General features: G+C 38.7%; 1 protein-coding gene across 9 annotated transcripts in view; it reads left to right on the top strand.

Annotated features, from left to right (window-relative positions):
• The window catches only part of gbf1 (golgi brefeldin A resistant guanine nucleotide exchange factor 1), a 92,346-nt gene that overhangs the window by 23,146 nt on the left and 45,417 nt on the right, over positions 1-23,783 (top strand). For all 9 annotated transcript variants that reach the window (XM_055018964.1, XM_055018963.1, XM_035942267.2 and 6 more), the window contains exon 4: positions 16,703-16,834. In XM_055018964.1, the coding sequence (XP_054874939.1) occupies positions 16,703-16,834 (132 nt within the window). The remainder of the gene's footprint in view (positions 1-16,702; positions 16,835-23,783) is intronic.

The following is a 23,783-nucleotide window of genomic DNA, read 5'->3' as shown; positions in this document are numbered from 1 at the left end:
GAGCTGCAATGAAATGCGTGTACCATTACTATAACTTCATATTATTTAGTGAATTGTGTCCCATTGGTGAACAGTTAGCCAAGCTCTCTTTAAGGGTTCAGTATGTTTTAATATTTTATCAGGTCATGAAGACCAACTGACAAATTCTTTCAGAAGGCAGAATTGGTAAGTTGTTGGGTGAATGACATTAAATAGTTTTTTAAAATGTCTTGAAACAGAAAACCCCGCAACCACTGCAGCTGGATCATCGGCCAGGCTTTCTCTTTGGCAATGATCAAAATGCTAAACCAATGTAGTAATGTACTTTTGCTCTGTTTGGGAAGTGTCTTACTAGCTGCCTGGCAAAGGAACACACACTGCTCCACTGTCCCCTCAAACCACCCACCCGTACAGCCCAGGGTAAACTGAAACAGCTAAGATTAGTATTAATCCCTCTTAATGCTGTGGCTCATAATATAGTCATTAGGTGACTTGAGACTAAGCCATCCCACCTAACTGCTACGATTTATTAAACACACACAGAGGATTTGCTGTCAATGCTTGGTGGGTATAAAGCGAGCATCACGTCTAAATACAGTGGTATCAGCCTATTAATACTGATGAGCTGTGCTGTGAATGGTTACATTCAAATGAGGGGTTCTCACACTGAGGCACGGATGAAATGGAATGACAGGGCTTTGCATCGAATCCTCCTTTTCTGTATGTAGTCTAAATTTCTGAGCGTATTCCACAGCATTTGTCAATAATATTGAACTGTGCAAAATGAATTACATCAAACTCAACTAATATATCCAGGGTTTTCCCCAGATGTTTTCAGAAGGCCTAAGTGCTGTCTGATTTCTGGTGGTGGTGGTGGTGGTGGTGGTGGTGGTGGTGGTGGTGGTGGTGGTGGTTTGAGAGATTTGAAATCATTCTAAAGGTATTTCACATTGTTTTTGACCATTGTCTTTACCATATTTGTGAAAGAAAGCTGGAAGCTCTATTTTTACTTACAATAAAAAATCCAAATAATGTTTGAGATTTAATGAAAATATATGTGCATGATCTTTTCTTTTACATATAAAATGAGTAAAACTGGGCAGGTCCTAAAAGTTTCTGGTTGGTGTTTATTTCAGTTGATACCAAAAGGATGTAGGATGCTGCATCACATGTCACTATTATTTGTGCCTCTGCTGTTTTATTACAAAATATGCTGGCAGGTTGCTGTTGTGGTGATCCTCGATGTCATTTAGGTGCCTCTCCAGTGAGTCTCTCGTCCCATTGACATATTCCAACTCCACTTTCTTAGACTGTAGCTGGTGACAGTAGTAACAACACCGACCCGACCAGCCTACTCTTACGGAAACATGAGATGTGAAGGGCAGGGAGTAGCTGGTTAGCAGCAACTGAACTTGCAGAATAATATATTTAGATATAGCGCCTTTAATTATGCAGTCTGTATGACTCTTCCGCAAAGGAAATCATATCCCTAATTGAAATTATCTCTTTATATAAAATTGTCGATCCTCGATCCTCTAGGTCATGGATATCTTGGCTCTGCATGGGCCCAGTTCGCAGCTTTTAAGTAATCAAATAATTTAGTCCAGTTCGGTTCCAGGCAAATTTAGGTAGTCCTTTTAGCCTTGAACACCAAATTTTTGACCTGTGAAGACCTCTAGATGGAACTACCAGAACACCTTGTCCACTTGTTGTAATTTTTCTTTTTCCTCTGTATTTTTTCAGTTCATTTATTTGAGCTAGTCCTCAGCTTACTTGTGTACTTGATGCCTAAAGTGACAAGTAGAGCTGGCTAGAAATTAGCCAGCTAGTATGAATGGACTGTATTTATAGGAGTTGGGAGACACAAGAGGTTTGACAAGAAATTGGCTAATTATGGAGCTGAATACTTGTGTCTATGGTACATGCTTTAGGTCTTATTACAAAACTCGCATCGTTGTCTTTCTGTGCAGCTGAACCCTAAGATACGTGCTAGAACCAACATTTCTATTGGTTCTGGATACACACTGTATTGTAGAATCTGTAACTCAGCTATGATTCACTGGTCAGTATTAATAAAATACACAAAGAAATGATTCAAAGATAGTGAATATTTGCTAAGATGTCTAGTCTACCACCATTGGTAGTCTTTCAAACCTTTGATATGTTGAGTGGTTTTAGCTAAATGTATTTCAGTCTACTGACATAAATGTTTTATACTGAATTTGATATAGTTATTTACATAGATAAAACAGCCCTTTGACCAAGTCAGTAACATCTGTTACTGTGACCAATACTTTGTGACGTTGGATCGGTTCTTGTGGAAAGACTTCATCCATTCAACAGCAGTTTTACAATCACTCTATCAGTTTTTTTCATATCAGGCATGTGTGATTCCCAACAGACTGCACTTGCAGTGTGAGCCTCTGTGGCAGTGGTGTATTGTGTGAACACAGTACACTAGGCCTGTACAGTCCATGGTTTCAGGAATCTCTCCCACCCCATGGGAATGCCATTAGTGGAGAGCTGAAGGAGTGCAGCAGGTGAAACAAATAAGGACGGTAACTCCTTACTCCCACACACACACGCGCGCGCACACACACACACACACACACACACACACACACACACACACACACACACACACACACACACACACACACACACACACACACACACACACACACACACACACACACACACACACACACACACACACACACACACACACACACACCAGAGCTTTGTCTCTGTGTTGGCTGCATTTCCTTCGTCTTTTTATCGCTCCCCACATCTTACATATTCTGGTTTTGTTTCTCTCATCAACTCTTTTTCTCAGCGCCACTTGGTATCCTTGTAGTGGAAATAATTTCCTTCTTGTGTGTTCAGAATTCTTGGTTGACCAAAGGCAACACTGATATCAATATCTGAAAGTTTTAAAAAAAAGTCATACATTGATGTTGTTCAACATTGTATTTGGGACAAAAATCAACAAATGTGTTTACTTTATACTGTAAATTTTTAATTACTCAACAGCTGCCCTATTCAGTACTTAGGGCATATATATCTCTGTTTTTCTTTTAAGTGGAGTTGATTTGTCATTTCTTTTTCTGTTTTGATTTCCTTAATTCTGTGGTAGGACATGGTTATGTCCAGTGGTCATATTAGCCTTATTAGCCATATTTCCTGCATTTGCAAAAATTATTGTCACTTCAGTTTTCCTTTACTACAACATCATATTTCTCTGGCCCTCAAACCTTCATTTTTTCCTTGCCATTGTGGATGGCATTACTCATCAACAGGGATGTGAAATCCAGTCAAAGCCTGAGCACGTGCGCTGGTTTATCCTGCTGAATAAAGGCCATCCACAACCTTACCCCATACCGTAGGCAACCTCAAGTCCAGCAAACTCCATTATTCCAACTGTATGCTCTCTCCTTTCTGTTGCCTTCCTGATTTTGTCCTCATCCCCCTTCTTTCCCCACCCAGCATCTTAACCAAGACACATACTGACATTGGCAAGGGTACGTGGTTAAAGAATGGAATGGAAATTGTGCGTCTTGCTCTCCACTGTTTGTTTTTCTGGAAATAGAGGTGATAATACGAGCCTGCCTCATCTGAAGGGCACCTCACCGTGACACTACAAGCAAACACTTATGCATCAAAATGAAATGGAATCATTTGGATGAGATGACTGCATTTATAGCAGGGCAGGTCATCTGAAGAAATGTTTTAAGAGTTTTATAAGCTCCAATGAAGGACAAGATATTTGCCCATGAAAAAACAAATTTGAGGAATGTTATTTTGCATTGTATCTTGATAAAGGCTAATTTAAGCCCATAGTTCTACAAAATATTTCCTGTTTAAACAGCACCCATTAATACAGAAATATTCACGTACATTTAAGTTTTAATTCAGCATGATAAAACGCCGCTATTTATATGTACTCTGAGCAGAAACTATGCCCATCCATCACAGAGGGGACAGCAGGCTGTGAAACATATTAAGTGAACGCTGGGGCCTGGCCAACTTCTTGCTGGAATAATGTGGTCTCTGTGCAAAGTATGCAGCATAGAAAATATATTTTATGTACAGGATAACAGGTGCAGAGTAGCACATTGGCTGGCAGCCTCTGGCCCAGGCAGGGCTCGGTAATGAAGTCATGCTGTTTGAATGCATTTTACTAGCCCTGCTTTTCTGAGGTGAAACACAATTCTGCTGAAAGGGACTATCTTTGAACATCATGTAGTATTTGGGCAAATCAGTTATTGGTGATTTTTACAGATTCAAGATCTACGTGTCATTTCAAATACTTTGTCCCTTGATAAAATAAAATTTGGGGGATGGGGTCGGGGCAAATATTGGTAATGGTGGTAGTCTGGCAAAAAAATAAAACCTTTTTTTTTTTTCCAGACTTTTTGACAAGGCGTTTTCTTACAAAATGAAACTTCTACATCTTCATGGAAATGCCCTTGAAGCACAGCAGACATCCAGTTTTGTAATAGCTTTTAGCAATGAAAAAGCAGGAACCAAAAGAAGCTCCAGAGACAAGTGTGCCACTTTGTGTTGAGCAGTTGTGGGCACACAGCGTTTAAAGAAAGCGCAGTAGCCAATTAACAGCAACTGAAACTCAATGATGTCCAGTTGGAAGAGGAGAGACATTTGAAACTGCTGCAGCAAACAGTCCTGCACTGCAAGTTACCATCTTATTATGCTCCATAAAATCCAGAAAATAAGATGGAGTGATCCTCATATGTGTTAAGACTTTAGCATGCTCTTGCTAGATGAGTCATTCTCGCTAGCTATCTAAACAGTTCATCTAATTTATTGCAAAGGTTAAATGGGATATCAGGAGCACAGCTTTGTCTTTTTCACTCTCACAGTATGACAACTTCTACAATCAACTTTCAGACTGTGTTGCACTGAACAAGCAAATGTAGAATGACACTTTCTTTTCTTTGACTTTATTAAACGACTGTAGCGTCACACAACAGTTGGATCCATACTGTCTCCTAATTAAGAGAGGGGCTCCATGGAGTTTACACACATAGAAAAACAGGTGACTTTATTGATTCTATCAATCTTCTTACATGTGCACAAGCAAACAGCTTAGTGGTTGCCCTGATTTATCCTCTCTTCACAAAAATCATTGGATTGCAGACTCTGCCCACTCTCCATTAAACTTTCGTTCACAAGCTTCATGAAGTAATGGGCAGCCAATGACATGAATTGCCAATTATCTCAAAATGGCATTTAAATGGCTTATGTAATTGGTTTATCACTAATGAGGAAATCCCACCACTAATAAATCAACATTTATGTAAACAAGTGCTGTAACTGAGTTAAATGTAGTCATCTATTTACAGATATATGCACACGGACACAATAACAGCATTTATGTCGTTCAGCTTTAAAAACACAGAGTTTGAACTTTTGATTTATTTACTCTTTTGAGGGGTTGACTTACACGTAAGCTTTAACACCTTATGAAAAAGGAAACCCTGTGTCTCCAGTTTGTCGTAATAATCAGCAGAAAGTCCAAAGAGCAATTTGAACACAGCCCTTTAGCTCAGAGATTGCCAGTGCTGTGTGTTTGTTTGTTTGATCAGTGGTGGTGTCATTAATATCAAGGCCTCATTTTGGCAAACAAACCATAAAGGGCCAGCAGTTGGGTGAGTTTAGTGACTTTCTAAAGGATTCTGGATAAGGGTGGTTTGGAGACAGAACACAGATACTAATGTTCACAATGACAGGACTAGGGATGGGTATTGTCAAGATGTTAACGGTACTCGTATCTGTGCTTTTTGATTGCGTCTTCTTTTTCTTAAAGAGAATATAAACCAAACAAATTAAAAATAGAATTAGCAATTTTTTTCTTATACGTACTATATGTAAATTAAAGATCTTGAGTAACACACTGCAAGGCATTGTTTTAAACCAACCACTATAATATACTACAATGTTAGAACTGAAATGTAAAAAAAATACAGTAATTAATTACAGCCAAAGAAAGCAGTCTTTTGAGCAAATCACTTTATAGACACTAATGCTGTGTTGATAGGATGATCAGAGCACTGTCAGCGTCACAAGTTTTACTCTCAAAATGAAATATTATATAATGTGTTTCCTCAAATTCTCCAGCATTATATCAGAATTAAAGGCTCCACCTTGATCAGATATTGAGGAAATATCAGTACATTGTGATGATAAATTCTGTATTACTCTTCACTTTAGGGTATAAAATCAATGCAGGACTTTTTCTTTGGCAATATTTTTACAGTGATATTAATAGTTCAATGAGAAATACAGCTGAGGTGCTTCTTCATTTTCATTCAGTCAGAGAAAGGGTGAAATGAAAGCAAGACAGAGCTTGTCTGCAGCCCTCAAATCACTAAATCCTGCTGCTCTGTGCTCTGAAAGTGAAACTGAAATTCTGATCGACATTTCAGATGAGACTCTGAATTTCAGGCTAGAATATATGAACTCAGCCAGAGGTAGACAAGTTAAACGGCTGCCAAATGCATACATTAGCCTATGTTTGTCTTTACTTAAGTCCGTGTGCGGGCATCTGGCAACATAGCATACACCGTTAGTGAGAGATAAACTACAAGCTCAGCAGTCAAACTTTGCATTTCTCTGTCTGTGTGTGTGATGTACTTTTGCTGAATGTTTCCACAGATTCACTCTTTCTGCTCTTACATGCAAGCAATTTGTCACTCTTGTGGCAACAAACATTTTCTACATCAACTGTAGCGGAGTGTTATAACACATACCCACACACACACATACACACACATACACACACACACACACACACCTGTGTGTGTGTGTGTGTGTATATATATGTGTGTCTATATATATATATATATATATATATATATATATATATATATATATATATATATATATATATATATAACATATATATATATATATATATATAACATATATATGTGTGTGTGTGTGTGTGTGTAAAACATGAATATGCGAGGCTGTGTTTTTTTATCTGATTCCATTTTGTTGTTTTTCACAGTAAAGATCAGGGATGTCAAACTCATTTTAGTCCAAGGGCCACATAAAGCCCAATATCATCTCCAGTGGGCCCCACCAGTAAAATCACAGCATAATAACCTATAAATAACCACAACTCCAACTTTTGTTTTAGTTTTAAAAAAAGCACATTCTGAAAATGTTCACATTTAATGAAGTATCTTTTTACAAAACATTATGAACCTGAAATTTCTTATGGAAAACAAGTTCAATTTCAACAGTAGCCTATTATGCCTCAGTTCATCATTTACACATGCATTGTAACTGCCAGATCACAGTTTATCTACAAAAACACAAAACATTCAGTCACAGGTATCTGGAACTGAACAGTCTAGTATTTTACGTCATGATCAAAACAACTTGTCATGGTCTAGAAATAATTTTAAATTTACAGTTTACAAATTTACAATTTACAGTTAATGTTGTTGTAATTTTTATCCTTCGTAGAGTCGTCCCGCGGGCCGAAATGGACCATCTGGTGCGACGGTTTTAGCTCGCAGGCCGTATGTTTGACATCGCTGGTAAAAATAATCGGAGTAGATGAGCCGAGTACGTGACGTGATCAAGTACGCTGGTGTTCTGACTGCACATTGACGATGCGTTCTCCCGTTCTCGGGAGTCTGTACTTCCGAGTCTGAATGGCCAGCGCATATACAGTCTATGGGCCAGTGCGATTTCAGTATTGTTGTACGCTGCCAAAAACAGGCCGACGTTAAAACAATAGTTCGACGTCTTAGTTCCGTGTACACGGACCTTTTCCTTCCAGTTGCCTGCGCCCCACCAGGGGTGTGTGCCCCACTATTTGAGAAACACTGGTTTATGGGCTTAGGTGGCTAAAAGTAAAAGATCATCTAAGGACTTTATTTGCCATTGCATTTTAACCAAGATAAAACAAATAGCAACTTAGCGACTTTTTACTCTTCACAAGAGGCAGTGTGATGACATCACCTTTGAAGTGCTTGTAAGGCTGTTTGTGCTCTGCTTGCTGATCTGTCTTCTACCTTCAACAAGCCAGTCAGAGCGCTCTTGTAAATACAAATGCAAACTATTCCATGTAACCCTTAAGGACATGCTCTCCTGTAGTAGCCATTACAGCCATCCTCCCAAGCATTTGGAAAAGTTTTAATTTCTCCGGGGCTTTCAAATTGCCTGTTTAGGTTGCACAGAGGCATTGTTCCAAGCATCTATAAAATACCGCTGTGGCCCCATGAAATGACCATATAGATCTCCATAGTATTGTTCCATCCTAATTGCCCCTGTCTACATGTGTCAATTTCATTTAGGAGAATACAGGGACCAAGGGCAGAAATGAAGAATGAATGAAACAAGGGTGGGGGCTGAGGGCTGTGGAGAGCTGACATTTATCAAACTTCTCCTGACAGATGGATAAGAATACTGTCGTGCAAGACTTTGTTCAGCAGATGAGCAGCAGAATTCTCCCTGGATTTCATTTAGCCTTGCTGGTCTTGTTAAAGCGTCGCCTTTCTCCTCAGCACGAATAGCCTCGGCATTGCAACCACGGACCCTGACTCTTAATTTTAGCAGCTGAAGGGGTCCAGATCAATAACCATCAGTGTTTGGTTTTGGGCCGCTGCGTCGGTCAAAGAGGGGGATTCGCCCCTCCCTTATCTACTGTTCCTTCTCTCCTGCCTCTATTTTACCGTATAGAAGTTGTCATGCCATTTTGTCTATTTTCACTAAAAGCTTGTGAACCGTGTCTCAGTTATGAGATTTGTGTGTTTGTGTTGTGCACGAAGGTGATGGCTCAGAGATACAACAACTGGACCCACATGTTTTTTTAAAAAATTCTTCTGTTGTCTGCACATAGATGAATTGATTTTGATGTCAAGCTATGTCTGAGCTACCTCACTTCTTTTGCTAAATGTCAATCGTTCTATTGTGTCGTACCATTATACAGTAATTACCCACAAACCATGCAAGTATCTTTATTAACAAGAGACCAGGAAGAAGGAAAGTCCACAGAATCTCTACGATATTTCAATGATACATGTATAACACTGTGAGTTCAATTCACTTGTTGCATACTGAGTAAAGCAAACAGATAGTCCCTCTTTGTTTGTCTCAGAAACAACTTGTATAAACATGTAATCCAGTCACTCATGGATTCATGTATGGAAATCTAATTTTATTAGCTGATGGCAGTTATTGTTACACTTTACTGAACCTGATGTTTCTCTGGTGATATCACCAAGACATAACTGGCTATGAGCTTTATTGTCTTAAATAATGAAGAAGATACATGCAAGAATTTACAAAGGGGTTCTGTAGCGTAATATTTTCACAACTACAATGACAGTGAAAACTACCTGCTACCTGACATCAGAAGAGGCTAGGAGCTATAGCTACTTTGGCCTAAATAAGGTAACATTAGCTATCGTGAGCATTGTCTGTGGAGCATTGCTGCTGTCGCAATTCACAAAAAGTAACTGGAACATTTCAGAGTGTGAACATTATGTCTGTATACAAAACAGCTGCAACTGTCTGTCTCTCTCTCTCTTTTTTTTTTACATATTTAGTTGGTCTGGAGACATTCATTGGCTGCGCAGTTTGAAAAATTGACTGTTGGTATAGCATTGAAGTTCAATACAAAATTTTCTGCAGAACTACATCATAAGATGACTTTCTGTTGTGAAATTCAGACTTCGACCTAACAGTCATTTAAGTCTTACATTTTTTAGGTTTAATATTTTTCAAGGAAGGACATCTGTTATCACCTTTTGTAGTCATAAACACACAGAAATCATTCACTTTTAAAATGTTCACTGATGAAATTGTCAGGCGAATGTCACATTTATAGTGTTCTTCCTTTGTTATCATGTAAAACTAACATTGTGGGAATGTATTGTAGAAGAGCATTCTATAGCGTATTACCTCAACAGGCATCCTCAGAATCCTCCACGTTTGTTAATATATCACATTCCAGAAATGTTTCAGAAAAAATGTTCTGCCGTCCGAGGCCTTTGCATTAAACATAATAAAAATTTTCTTTAAAATGTTATTAGAACTTGTAGGTAATATTAACCAGTGTTGTGGGAACATTCCCTGCTACTTCTACAAACTCCTTGAAGCACTGAATTCAAATGTGGGATTGTAGAACAATATAAATCATGAATCTGTTTGTTTTCTGTTTTTTTTTTTTTTTAAACAAAAAACACTACTGCCTGTTGGTAAGGCATCACAAGGTTATGCTTTTTAAACCACAAAAGTTCAGCACCAGTGCTCTTCTTGAATAGAACCTGATAATCAGCACCACAGCATTCAGGCCATGTGACACACGTTAGCAACAACTATGTATTAATTTAGTATAACTTTAGCTCCAGTTTTTTTTTTAAAGATGCGTTATTGGATAACAGTGCCCTCCTTTGCTTGAAAACACAATGCAGAAATGGGCCTTGGACTACCCCAGAAGAATAGTGAAATAATAGATATAGGAACACAGCGTACCACTGAATAGGGTGACATAACACTGAGTAACAGAGGGAGCTGAGTAATTTGAAAACTTGTAAATTTTTAGCTGTGTACTTTGTCAGTTAATGGGCCCTTAATTGTAATTTCCAGCACTGTACCTCCTTATTTCTTGTTAAAGAATGCCAAATATACATTTTGCCATGATACAGCACTGTTGGACTGTGTTGTTAGGAAGTTATCTGTTGTTGCAGAAACAAAACAAAAGAAAAACATCAACTTTGGTTGATATTCTCTGGAATGCACAATGGTGCACAAATCATTTTGAAATTAGTTTTAAAAATAGATTGGCAAATTACCTCCTCAGTAGTCTAGTGCAGACTGGTACAGAAAACATACAAATCAACAGCCTTAAAATTCCTCTTTTTTTTAACCTACACAATTACTGTTAATTACCTGCAACTGATGAAGCTATCTTTTGTTATTTTAACTGCCGAAAGCCAACAGTCAAACCCCATTAAAATGTTGTCACAGCCACCCAAGTTTTTCATTATTTGCTTTTTGGTGATGACAAAGAGCTTGCTAGCCTCAGAGCTACAAATGTGGATATTTTGCTACCCGGGTGTTAGAACTCAAATTTAATCATACAGGTGCGCATAAATATTTTTTCTTCCGCACTAAATGTTAGTGCTGCGGCACTGTCAAGCTTTGATTTTTATGTACACCTCTTTAAGGTTGTTGCAACATTCACATATTATTTGGACAATATCCAGTCTGTCCTTTGTTAACTCACTTTTGCAAGGTATGGAAGTTAGTCTACTTGCAATGTTAGTAACATAAGAATGTAATCTTCCTCCGCTTTGATCTATTGAACATTAAAAGCACTTGATATTTGCTTCTAGTGCTGAGCTCCTCTACACTGTAATTCTGTGGGAGACCGGCCTGTTTGTATAACTCTATGACTCTGCTTAGAAAGACTTACACAGATCTTTGAGACTCCACAGAGAGATTTTTGTATGTTTTAAATAGAGATTTTGTGATTGAGTGTGGATGCTATTTATGTTTCGTTGGTTCATGTTTTGGTGCAGTATTTTCTTCCACGGTCTGGACAATAAGGTGCGTCTGCAGCTCAGATTCATCTCCTGCTGTTTGTCCCTGTGTTCTAAGCCTTTTCTGCTCCAGTGCCAATAGATGTGCATGTGTTAAAGATGGCCTCTCTTTTGCAGTGAGCCAGCCTCATGGTGAGTTGCTCTCCTGGGGGCAAAGGTTCACCCTTACCTCCCCTCCCTCTCCTTGCTGGGGTCATTTGGAGAGGTAATCCACACATGGCTGGATAGTCTCACTACAGCTCCAATCAGAAAGATGGGGCTCCAGCATGGTAAAGGTAGATAGGATTAGGCTCATGGTGCATCGTGATGGGCTCATTTTACAACCCTTTATATATATATATATATATATATATATATATATATATATATATATATATATAAAAAATATGTATTTTATACCAATTAAGCTTAACTGGAGTTAAAGCTGTATGCACTTTTAAATCAGGACTTGCCCCAGCACACCCAGCTCTTTGATGGCAACATGCACGGCTGAGTGAGCCACTTTAATCCTGCATTTTTTTTTTTTTTTAACTTTGGTCAATGTCAGCCAGAGGTCAACCTAGTTATAGAATGATTGCCTCACCATGGCCGCGGCTGTCGTTATTTATTTCACTCCACTCCACAAGCCCCGGAGATTGAGTTGAAGTGTAGAGCCTGTATTTAGACTTTATTTAAGAAGATTGGTGGTGGCCACAGACAGACTGCTCCTGTCAGCCCTGTGTTCACCGATGGCCAGCCGGATCAATACAACACAATTGAGTTTTCCAATCTGTGGTCTTTGGGAACGCAGCCATAGCACTTACAGGGTGATCGCCTCTGATGAAGTCTTCATCAGGATCTATTGACAGATTCATTTGAGCACCCTCTTCCCACCCTTACAACATGTTTTTTCACACTGTAAAGTAATAGGACACTAAAACCCTATTTGAAAAGTTTTCTGGCAGCTGACGGATCAAACCAGCACAGCTACCTCACTGTCTCAAGTTAACGCTGATTTTTTATTCTATTTAATTCTTATGTTTGTATTAGGTTTCATGGGAAAAGGTATTTATTTTTGTGCAGTCGTTGCTAAATTTACTCTTTGTATCACCCTTCACCCTTTAAACCAAAACTGCTCCAAGATTTCAGATTTGACAATAACTAAAATAAAAACACCAGATGAAAAAATATTCAATAGTGCAGGAAGAAGGAGTTTTGCTTTGGAAAGCAAGGCCTGAAAGTGACCTGGCAGCTGATAAAGGGACTGTGTAAATTTCCAAATTATTTCATATTTGATTTATAAACAAGCCGCAGGGGTATTGGATATCACACACTAATGCACAGCAGTCGCATGTGCACTTTTGGAAATTGGTTGGACACTCTGCTTGGTGCTTTTGATGTCCAAGTTATTTTTTCTTGTCTGGAGTGGAGCTGCTCTTAAGAAAGCCATAATCCTCATGGTATTGCTGTGGCAAGCACTCCTCTGGCACAACATTTCACAGCAGTGTGCGTGACTCTACTAATTTTTCCCATTGTTGTTTTACCTGTTTTGTATTTTTGCTGCCCCCCCTCTTGACCCCCTTTCTCCAGAGAAAGAGAGACACTACTGAAGCCATGGTGGATTGGACAAAGGTGGGATCCCAGAGTGGAATGCCCAGCAAAACCCCTTTCTCTGTGAACAGACTACATAGGAGGATCTGCTTACTAACACAAATGATTATGGTTTGCTTTTGTAGTACTTAAATTGTGGTCAATTCTCCAATGGCTTGTTTTAGGTTATAAAAAAGACATATTAGTCTTTTTTTTTTTGAAAAAAATACATCAACATTTAATCATGCCTTTACTGTACAAAACCTGCAGCCTTTCGCTTTTTCAATATGAGCTGTTCTTGACTCTGGAGGTACGGGTACAGTAAGCTGTTTTCAAATGGCAGTTGAAATGACCTCAACCTCATTACTGCTTTTAATCAGTCTAAATTCATGCTATCATCTCAGTGAGGCTGCTATTGTCAGCATACTAACATGCTTAGAATGATAATGTTAGCATTCTACTGTTTAGAAGGTATAATGCTTATTATCTCCACTTTCTGACAATCAGAACACAGTCTACGCTTTGTAGGTTTTTGCTCATTGTTGCCGTAGGTGTCAGTCTTGCTTAGCCAGACCTATCGCCACAGTGATGTCAGTGCTGCAATGCTGGTCTGGCTGTAACAGGGATAAATACTCTGACTTGTTTGTATTCCTTTAAACCAATCATAAAAAGTGACAGTGTCTCTGCAAAATAGTCACAGGGAATTTTCTGCTGATACTTGCATGCAGGGATGTGGGCATTGTCATTAAAATGACCAAAAAAAACCCAAACAGTGCTGCCTTACTGCATGAGCCAAATCTGTAGCTAAACTGGAAATTTTCAGCATGTACATCTGGTGAGTCAGAGTACTGTTGTCTGTTGTATGGCTGCACCCGTCATCAGCTCTGGCAAACCAGCCATTGCTAGTTGACATGAGTTGGATCTGGTGAAATTCCTGCATCACTTTTCAACATCACACAAATAGGAACTGAAACTTCAGGGAAGGATTTTTCCACATTTTAGCACCACTATTGGTCCAAAACATCAGAGAGATGCTTAATACACTTTTTATGTGCCAACGCAACCTTTTCATGCACTTTGCTCTACAATTTCGAATATATGAGGTAACAAAATCCATAATAAAGAAGTAAATGTCCATAATAATTCAACTTTACTGTGATGAAAACAGACATTAACAGCTTAAACAATAATGATGCTCACCAATGATGAATGTAACTGGACTGTTTTTCCCCATGAGATGTTACGAGGAGCTGAAGTTTGTTACTTCCAGCTGCTGGAACTATTGCCTCTGAGTTTGTTTTATACCTGCAGCATCAGACAGCAGCAGGATCTATATTTGTGTCTCCAAAGAGGGAGTTGCACACATTTGCACACAGAACAACAGTGCTGGTAACTTCATGAAATTCTTAGAATTATGGATTATCCCCAAGAAAGCCTAGAGAGTGGTTCAGTCTGGACCGGCCTACATATCTTCACATTAGACGGGTGAACTGTCACGCACAGAATAGCAGTTTAATTTCCAGCTTTTGGACTATTTCTCTGTCATTTATTACAAACCTGTATAGCATCAGACAGTGGTAGGATCCATGAGTCTCTTCAAAGAGAGAGAACTGCGTGCATTTATGCACAGAGCAATAGTAGGAACTTCATGAATTAGATTTAACTTAATTATTGCGACATGGAGGCACAGCAGCTGTAAACTTTCTTCACCTTAGACAGGTGAACTGTCACAGTTTATCAGCTGCAGCTTAATATTTTGTCACATCACAGCCTGATCCTCAGGTTGAGTCCTGAACTTTCAGTTTCACTGTTTAAAAAATCTAAAATAAACTGTGCTGTTAGTTATTTGGACACTTCAGCTGCTATTCGTTTAGTTTCAGTCTGTTATTGAGCTATTTTGTATTATGCATCACTTGGTGTCTTGACTAGTCTCTCATGAATGACAAATATTGCATGCATACTACAGCACTCTGGCAGTGTGGGTGGTATGTGTGAATGCAGCCGTGAGGAACATTAACAAGTGAAAAAAGGAATGTATGTCTGAAAGCGGGTTTAATGACAGAATGCCATCACTTAAACAGATTTATGAACCCAGCAAAGTTCTATGTCCCTTGTCTGAAAGTGACTGAAGTGATCTTAACAGGTGTTTGAGGCTGTAGTTTTGAAGTTTACTTAACATAACCAGACTAATGTTTTCTTTTTGCTTCCAGTCTGTATTGTTAGCAAGATGAACCACATCCTTATTCCAGCTCTGTACCTAACATACATGAAATTATTTTACTTATGTCTTCATTGAAAATGCTTCATTAATAGATAAAACAGGAAGTAAATAATGTATTTTTTTTTTAAATTTATTTAGGGCCTTTAATAATTATTAGTACCCAAGGAGACTGATTCCTGATAATTGGAATAGCTATACATTTGTAGAAAAGAATTGAAATCGTACTGTGAAAATTTAGAGTAACAAACTTTAACACAAAGCTTTGTTCATGTTTTACATGTGTTTAATTAAAAGAGAACGTCAAAGCTAATTCAGAAGGTTAAATGTTGGCTGTTACTTGTGACATATTACCAGTCAGATATAGCGGTGAGTGGGACTTTGCTCAGAATCACACAATAGTGACTGCACTAGTGAGAGGAAGCCTCATCAGTGCCAAAGTTGTGCATTTTCAATAAAAAAAAATAAAAAAATTTAATCGGTAACTGGTTTAAAAAATGTATACAAATAATCACAAAAATGCTGATATTTGATCCAGTAATTGATCTTCTTTTCTTTTTCTTTTTCTTTCTTTTTTTAACAGCAAGAAAAGGAGTTTAGCTTATTTCCCAAAATGTTGAAGTCTTCCTTTTATTGATCTGTCATGTTAACTAATTGGACTTCTCTCCGTCCCCGTCTTTGTCCCGCTTCTTTTAACTCCTGCACATTCCTCCTCCTCTTTCCCAGTGTTTTCTTCTCTCGGCCTCTCTCTCAAGATTCTAGCCTCCTGTGACGTTAATTCCGCGTTGATCTGGCCCCTGAAGGGCAACAGTGCTGTTTACACAGACCAGCATATAGAGTGCAGGGGAAAAGTACATTAAACCCCACACAGCACTGTTGACCATGGTGCTCGGGCCTGTTTGTGGTAGCAGCAATGTCAAAGGCTTAAGCCTTCACAGAGGAGCCTTGCATGTGTGATTTTTGACTCAAGATACAGAGGCAGAGCGGAGAAATAGACATTTTTGAACGTAAGATATCATTCTCTGGTGGTATTTGATCTAAAAAACATGGGAATAACTACATGTTAGATTCATGTCAAGTTTGATATGATTTTTAGAAAAAATGTTTTGTTTTTTTAAGTGCTTTTTTGAACATTCTGCTTTTAGTCATGACAGAAGGGCTCCAAAACATCATTGTCAAACTGTCCATCTATTGTACAATATATTACATGTGGGTGACAGTCACAGCCAGATGTCCAAAATTTAAATAGTGTCCTAACTATAAGGTTAACCTCTTTATCTGTTGGTACATGAGTCTAAATTAACACTGACAGTTACTGTGATTTCATGTAGTTTGTTTGTGTGTCCTCCTTCAGAGCTGTCGGATGTTGAACCCAACGTTTTCTTGAGGCCCTTCCTAGAAGTGGTGCGCTCTGAGGACACCACTGGACCAATCACAGGCCTTGCCCTTACCTCCGTCAACAAGTTCCTTTCCTATGACCTTATAGGTAAGAACAACTGCCATATCATCTTTATTGTGCATGTACATGTAGTAACAATGAAAAGCTTATGAATACACATTATGAAGTTAAATGAGTTCATGTGAAAATCAAATATGGCATTCCTCCCTACCCACCAATGGGAATCCTACTCTAGTTCTTGATTGTGGTTCAGAGTTGGTCGAACTTGCAGACCTTTTTGCTTTCCCTTGGGCTAGATCGCTACCATAGAGCCGTCTTATTATCTCACTACAGACCTGTATCGCTGTTCAGCTGGCTATACAGTTTGACAACAAATTCTTCCCAAGTGAACTAAGCTATGTCAAGCTGCCCATCATAAAGGTAGAAAAAAATCTCTTTCTCTAAAAATGAAAAAGTAGAGTCCATATTGCTTCCTGTGACTGGGATGGGAATGTCCATCAACTCTACCTAATTACGTGCAACAAAAAGGTGGAGCCTCAGTGGCACAGGTAATGTTGTAATTGATGTTTGTCTTTCAGCAAGATTGAACACAGGCTACCTGACCAAATTTCATTAAAGAGGTGGAGAGATGGGCTGTGGAAAGTACCCATTAAGATCTGAATCACTTTATTTAAAACTGTGAGATAGGACTTGGGTGCTCTCTGAGGGCCCTTCTAGTTTCATTCTGACATCAGGTCACAATTCAGGTAGAATGTAGATGAAAAGAACATACATAATACCATGTGTTTATAGGACAGTGACCGATGATCACATGTTGTCATCCAGATAACTTACCTAGAAGGATTTCACATTGACATAGCAGGTGGGTATGGGCAGAAACTGCTCTACTTAATTATGAGTCATTTGGTATATTGGTGACATGAAAATCTGTTGTCAGAGGTATATTCATGCAAATACAATGTTGTCATATGGATATTTACTAACATATTTACCAAAAAGAAGCAATGACTCAGAGTAGAACACCTACGATATCATCTTGATGCTCTTGAAACTTCAGAGTTTTTTTAGGAAGCTACATTGTAGCCAGTGCTGTTGCTCAGCGTCAGGTCAGTCAAAGAATGCCAGGAATGTTCTATTGTCATAATTCATGCAGAAACTGACTTGTACTGGCATATAGTCAGGACTGCCTGTCCTCATTAGCCTCATCACCGAAATATGGCCCACCGTCTGCCAGTTGTTTTGTTCAGTGTGAAATGCATATGCATCGCCAGATGTTAGTTGAAATAGCCGGGCTGAGTCAATGTTACAATGCTGTCAAAACAGCTGCAGCCATTTCTAAACAAAATAAGCGCTTAAGGTTACAGGAACATTGCACATTGTTAAAAAGCTACTGGGTCCTGCTTTCTGAGTCCTTTAAATTGTTTATATTTTTCTTTTTACTCCATCGCAGTGAGCAAAAAAATAAGTGACAGGATTCCATGTTTGAACTGAAATTTTTTAAGACAAATGTCCTCCATATACGGTGAATTTTTTTTGGGGACAGATGAATACTGAGTATATGTGGATAGTAAATCAAACTGAAGACCAGGAGCAGTGAGTGCTTTTCAGACTCACACTGATATGTCTCATACTGCAGGTTAAAAGGACTGTCATCTTAGACACACACAGTATCTGTTCAAATATCACCTCACAAATTGCCCTCTTAGTCCAAGAGCCTTTGTCTGTCGCTCCAGACCTGACACCAGGTGCCTTAATCCCTACAACCCTCATCCTGACGCCATGGCACCATCACCAGCATCTCATCAGCACTGTTCTAAGAGATTCACAACTGCAGCTTGGTTGCAAGGCAACTGCTCTCCACTTTCAATAAGTATGAAAAAATAAGACAGGAGTTTAACAACTTAATTAAACCTAGTACATCTCAGTTTGAATTTTGTTCCTCAAACAGTGCAAAGTCTCCAGCAGCCAGTTAACATGTTCGCCTCTCCTCTTGTTTCACTCAGCCATGCATCCAATATTTTTCTAGTTGGGGGTGAGTGGGGCTGTGAGCAGGCGATTGAATGCAGGTTCAAAGAGTATTGAAATTCAATCTGAAGAATGTGTGAAGCTCCCAGAGGAGAATAAAGACATACTTTCTCATGAAAGTGTAGAGTGAATGTATTTAAAATTTTAGTTTTCAAGGAGAGTTATACTGTACCAAGTAATACTTCTAAGTTATCTATAGAACTGCAAAATATTACAGTTTTTTACAAAATTATTTCCTTAAGTAGTGCATAATATAAGAAACAGGGCTCATTACTTGATTCAGTTTTTTAATAAACCTTTTACTTTTAGATTTTGTCTTAAGAGAATATTAAACACATAACATATTTTTGTTTTGCATAAAGGGGAGTGCTGAATTATACCTTAGTTTTGTTTGACAACTCAGCACAGTTTTCCCCCCTTAAACCAAGGTGGGTTTGGTAGGGATTTAGATAGAATAGAGACAGTAGTTAGATATATTGATGGATAGATGCAGTATTGCACAAGCAAAGTCAAGTAAATCATACAGTACATGAGGTAGGTAAGGAACAAAAGAGATTTCAAACTTTTACCAAAACTAAGACCATAAGCTGCAACCCTATCACCAGCTTAAAACCTGTGACTTGAAATTATACTATTTAGTAATTGTTCTGTAATGCCTTGTACACTGTTAGTCCCAGTCAACTAAATATGTAAAGGCCATTCAAACTACCTTAGGAAATATATAATCCTTGGTTTGGATGCATAAAACGGATCATTTCTTTAGAATAACGCAGCAAATCTGAGTGGATAACTGCATAGAAGCACCAGCAACACTGGTCTTGTCAGGTGCTGCCATCTCCTGGCTGGAAAGAAATAAAAAAACATCTAACAATCTTTGATAAACACTTTATGTGGCTTGTGTCTCATATAGATGCAGATTTTCTTCCATCTCTCTGACAAAGTTTGGTTGTGATACAGTATTTTTAAAATAAATTTGTTTTATCCATCTGCAGAAAAATACACGTTAACTGTTTTTCTGTAGGTGGACATGACTTTGTTGCTTTGTTTTGTACTTACTTTGACGATGCCTGTTAACATTTTGTGTCTTGCAAGTATGTTAACACTCAGTGCCTTTTTATCATGCCTCTTGAAATCTGCAGTACGAAATTAACTTTTGGCAAACAGATGTGTTCCTCTTTATCCCGGGCATTGTGTAGAGTGTGAATGTGATCCTCTGATGTGTTTCCCTCTTTTCCCACTAATATGTCCCCTACACACACACACAACACGCGCGCACGCACACAGACACACAGACACACACACACAAACACACACACACACGCACGCACGCACCTCTTTTAGAGAGGTAATTCCCCTCATCTGTGGCCTGTGGTCTACTGGCACTGAGAGAGCACTAAACTAAGCCTTGTTGCTGATAGATATCCAGAACTCTGCTCTGTCCTTTCTCTTGCCACTGCTCATCTCCCCTTCTTTGACCCTCCTTTGTTCTCTCTTGGTTTCTTCTGCTCAGCACAGTCAGCAAAGTCCCATACTGCGCTGCTAGCAGCCGCATGGTCGCTAGACCACATAGGGCTCAGAGCAAGGCTCAACTGAGACTTAAACTGCAGCCACTGCCAGATGAGATGATCTTAGAGTACAACTGTAGCCTGCCGCTGACTTAAGGCTTGAATAAAATGTTATCCATTAATAAATTGGCTGTCATGATTAAAGAACAAATAATTTGCAAAGAAAAGACCATGTGAAGTACAAGATGAAACCACTAATTTTAGGGAGAATAGACATAATAAAATTGAATAAAATAATAATAATCAAAAGAAAAAACTTAACTTTATACAGATGTAGTACTAAATAGCTAGCATATCCCTACATAAACCTGCTGAGGTAAAACCAGATCTTAGATGGAAAAGCTTGCACATGACATTACAAAGATAGTTTATAGATTTGAAGGATGTTGGAAAATTCAGGACTTGTGCATCCAGCCTGTCTATCCAGAGCATTTATTTTCAACTTCAACCTGACTGGAATTTTTGGAAGATTTCCACATGAAAACCTCCCAACCATAGAGAAGATACAGGGGCATACTTTGCTCAATTTTATTAGGTGTTATGTATTTTCTGTATTCTCAGTTTTGATTGCATTTTTGTCCTTTTACAAACAAAGCACTGAATGTTTACTTAATTTAATATTTGTCTCACAATCTGAAAAAACTAAATCCCCAAAAAGACTTGATGCATTCCATGCATTTATCACTGTGCACACAGACTGTAGCAAAATCTGCGAGTAGAGCAGCCTGGTCTGAAAGGTGATCTTGTGCTATTCAGATGATGAACAGGTGAACAAACTCATTTATTTCCCTGGTCATGAAAAAAGCAGCACTCCCTTGTTTGGTTTCTAAAGATGTATCGGCCCTTACGTAGAGTGCCGCTTGAGAGCTTTTTGTGTGTCGCTCACTTAAAAACCAGCCCCTTTTGCCCTCACGCTCGCTCTCACTCATGCCACGTCTTTGATTTTTGGGACAAGAGTTTGATATACTTAAACTGCTTTATGTGGCAGCTGGTTCAACGCCCTGTTGACTTTGCCCACATACCCTCAGGCACACACAAACACACACACATACTAAGCCTCTCCTTTCCTCAGTGTTATTTTAACAATGCCCCCCAGCCCCTCCTGTGGACATCACTTGTGTAGACTGTGTGCCAAGAGAAGGATTAGTGCTTTATATCACTTCTGACATTCTGCTGGATCCCCATGTCTCCAGTTTCTGCATCTGGATGTTGGATGTTTTCACCACAACCTCCATGCTTGTTGTCACCTTTGCCTCTGGAGGGATGTTGGGATTGCTCTCTCTGGACGGCCTTAGCCACGTGAAAAAAACAGTTCTCAGCCCTTAACCAGCTTTTGAATGAATTACTATATGCACTCCAGTTTTTACCGTAGCTGCCAATTATTAGTAGATCCCAAACATCAGATTTTCCTGATCTCTAACTTAATTAATCTAATGCCCTCTTGTAATCATACATTACAACACAGAGGTACAGTATCACTTGAAACCATGAGCCACCCATCTTTTCCATATGTCAGTCTCTTAATACTGACAGGCTGCTTTGTTGCTGTACCTCCTTTTCTCTGTCTCTCCCACCATCCTTCCGCTCCCCTTTCCCCCTCTGCTTATTAGTTAATGAATTGCTGTTCCTGAGGGCGATGGGAAAGGAAAACAGGCTGGCTCCAGGCAGATAGCTGGCCAGCTGCTCGGGTTTCAAAAACATCGACTCCTGTTGCTCTGACAGCCAATTTGTCCCAGCCTGCCTCCAACAAAGGGTCACATCTGGTCATTAGATCCCAGAATTTGAAGAACAGTGGGGATGGACCGTACTAGATTTGTCTAGTTTTGTTTATTCATTGAGCTGCTGGGGATGTGTTCCTGGTTGCTGAGTTTACTAACAATCGTTGCTGCCGCTTGTTACATATTATGTCACAATCAGCCTGTATTTATATTACCACTGGAATGGTAACAGATTCAGATTTCTGTTTCTTTTTCACTCTTAGAGTATGTTTCCCCTGCATACAGCACATAGTTGTACAATGCTGTGCCTGTTCTGACAGTGGATGATAGAATTGAGTAGCCAACCAATATATGGTGTCCTCTTTCAGTCTAAAATATTCCAGATCACTGGAAGTAAAAAGAGAGGGTTCAGATCAGCCCCAGCACCCTGATGTGCACCCCAAGTCTTCTCTGATCAGAAGTAGTAGACATGGCAGCTGCAGATATTAACAGGGATTCCACTAATGTAAATAGAGATTAAGGTATAATATTCCTAGTAGGCATGGAGATTTCATACAATCCTAATCAATAGTCTGGCACGTTAACCCTTTGGACTCAAAAGAAGCCCTTTCGGATCTTTCAGACAAAGATTTGTTGGTGAGAAAGTGGAATTTACATCAAATTTGACTATGCATATAATATAGAATTGAGGGACTTTTGGAGTCCATGGCATATATCTTGCATTAATTTTTATTAAAAGAAAAAAAATAATGTTTTTTATCTTCATTGTGATCTTGTCTTTACAAATTCCATAATTATTTATTATGGAAACAATCACTTATTAATAAAAATGACTGGATATCGTTATAATGTCAACTAAATAACTGTCTGAATTTAATAACACCCACCTTCTAATTAGCTAAACAATAATCAAGTGAGCTTATTCAAAAATAGTTTTGATTGTGTTCTTTTTATTAAGTTGAGATAATCAGGACAGATATTTTGTTTTTGGCAATATATCAAATTTTATGTGTAAAATAACAAATTGTATCTGTGTCCAAGAAATCACTTTCAACTAAGTTCCCCATTACAAAAACACCTCTGAAGGAAGTGTGCTAATTCCAAATCACATGACCCATTATGTCATTTCCTCCTGAAGAAAAGACTGGCCAGACTCCAAGGCTTTCTTAGTTATTTACTATACAGTAGTGTGTGAGTCAAGTGTGGATTTATCGCATGTCAACAGGTTTACTACATTATCTTTATGAATAACATTTAAATTCAATTTTACTCAATTGTATACATATAATTTTGAAGAATCTATCTCTAAAAATGCCATGTGGTGTTTGGTTATAGGCGGCCATGTTGATTTTAGGCCTGGAAACAGCATAAATGTCAGCTATGAAACCTGTCAACTATCATGTCTCGCTTTGCTACAGGGCCTGCCCGAAACCCCTTGGTCATAGAATACAACACCCACATTTGGAATGCTGCAGCCAATAATTTCTTTTGTCACTTTTGCTTTCAAATTTTGAGAAAATTACTCATTAAGTACTGAATGAATCATTGCGCACCAAAAAGTTTCTAACAAATTTTTTGTGGACTGATTTATTGGCCAAAGTTATTCTCACATATAAAAAAATGACTGGGACAAAACATTTGAAAGACGATAAATGTAGTCCAGTTGTACCAGCACATTACCACCACGACAAACTTGTTTATTTTTAGGATTTTAAACCTTTAAAGACC

The sequence above is a fragment of the Amphiprion ocellaris genome, chromosome 16 (assembly GCF_022539595.1).
Source record: "Amphiprion ocellaris isolate individual 3 ecotype Okinawa chromosome 16, ASM2253959v1, whole genome shotgun sequence".
Classification (NCBI taxonomy): domain Eukaryota; kingdom Metazoa; phylum Chordata; class Actinopteri; family Pomacentridae; genus Amphiprion; species Amphiprion ocellaris.
Note: the sequence above shows the minus strand (reverse complement) of the source record. Positions and strands in the feature narration are given on the sequence as shown.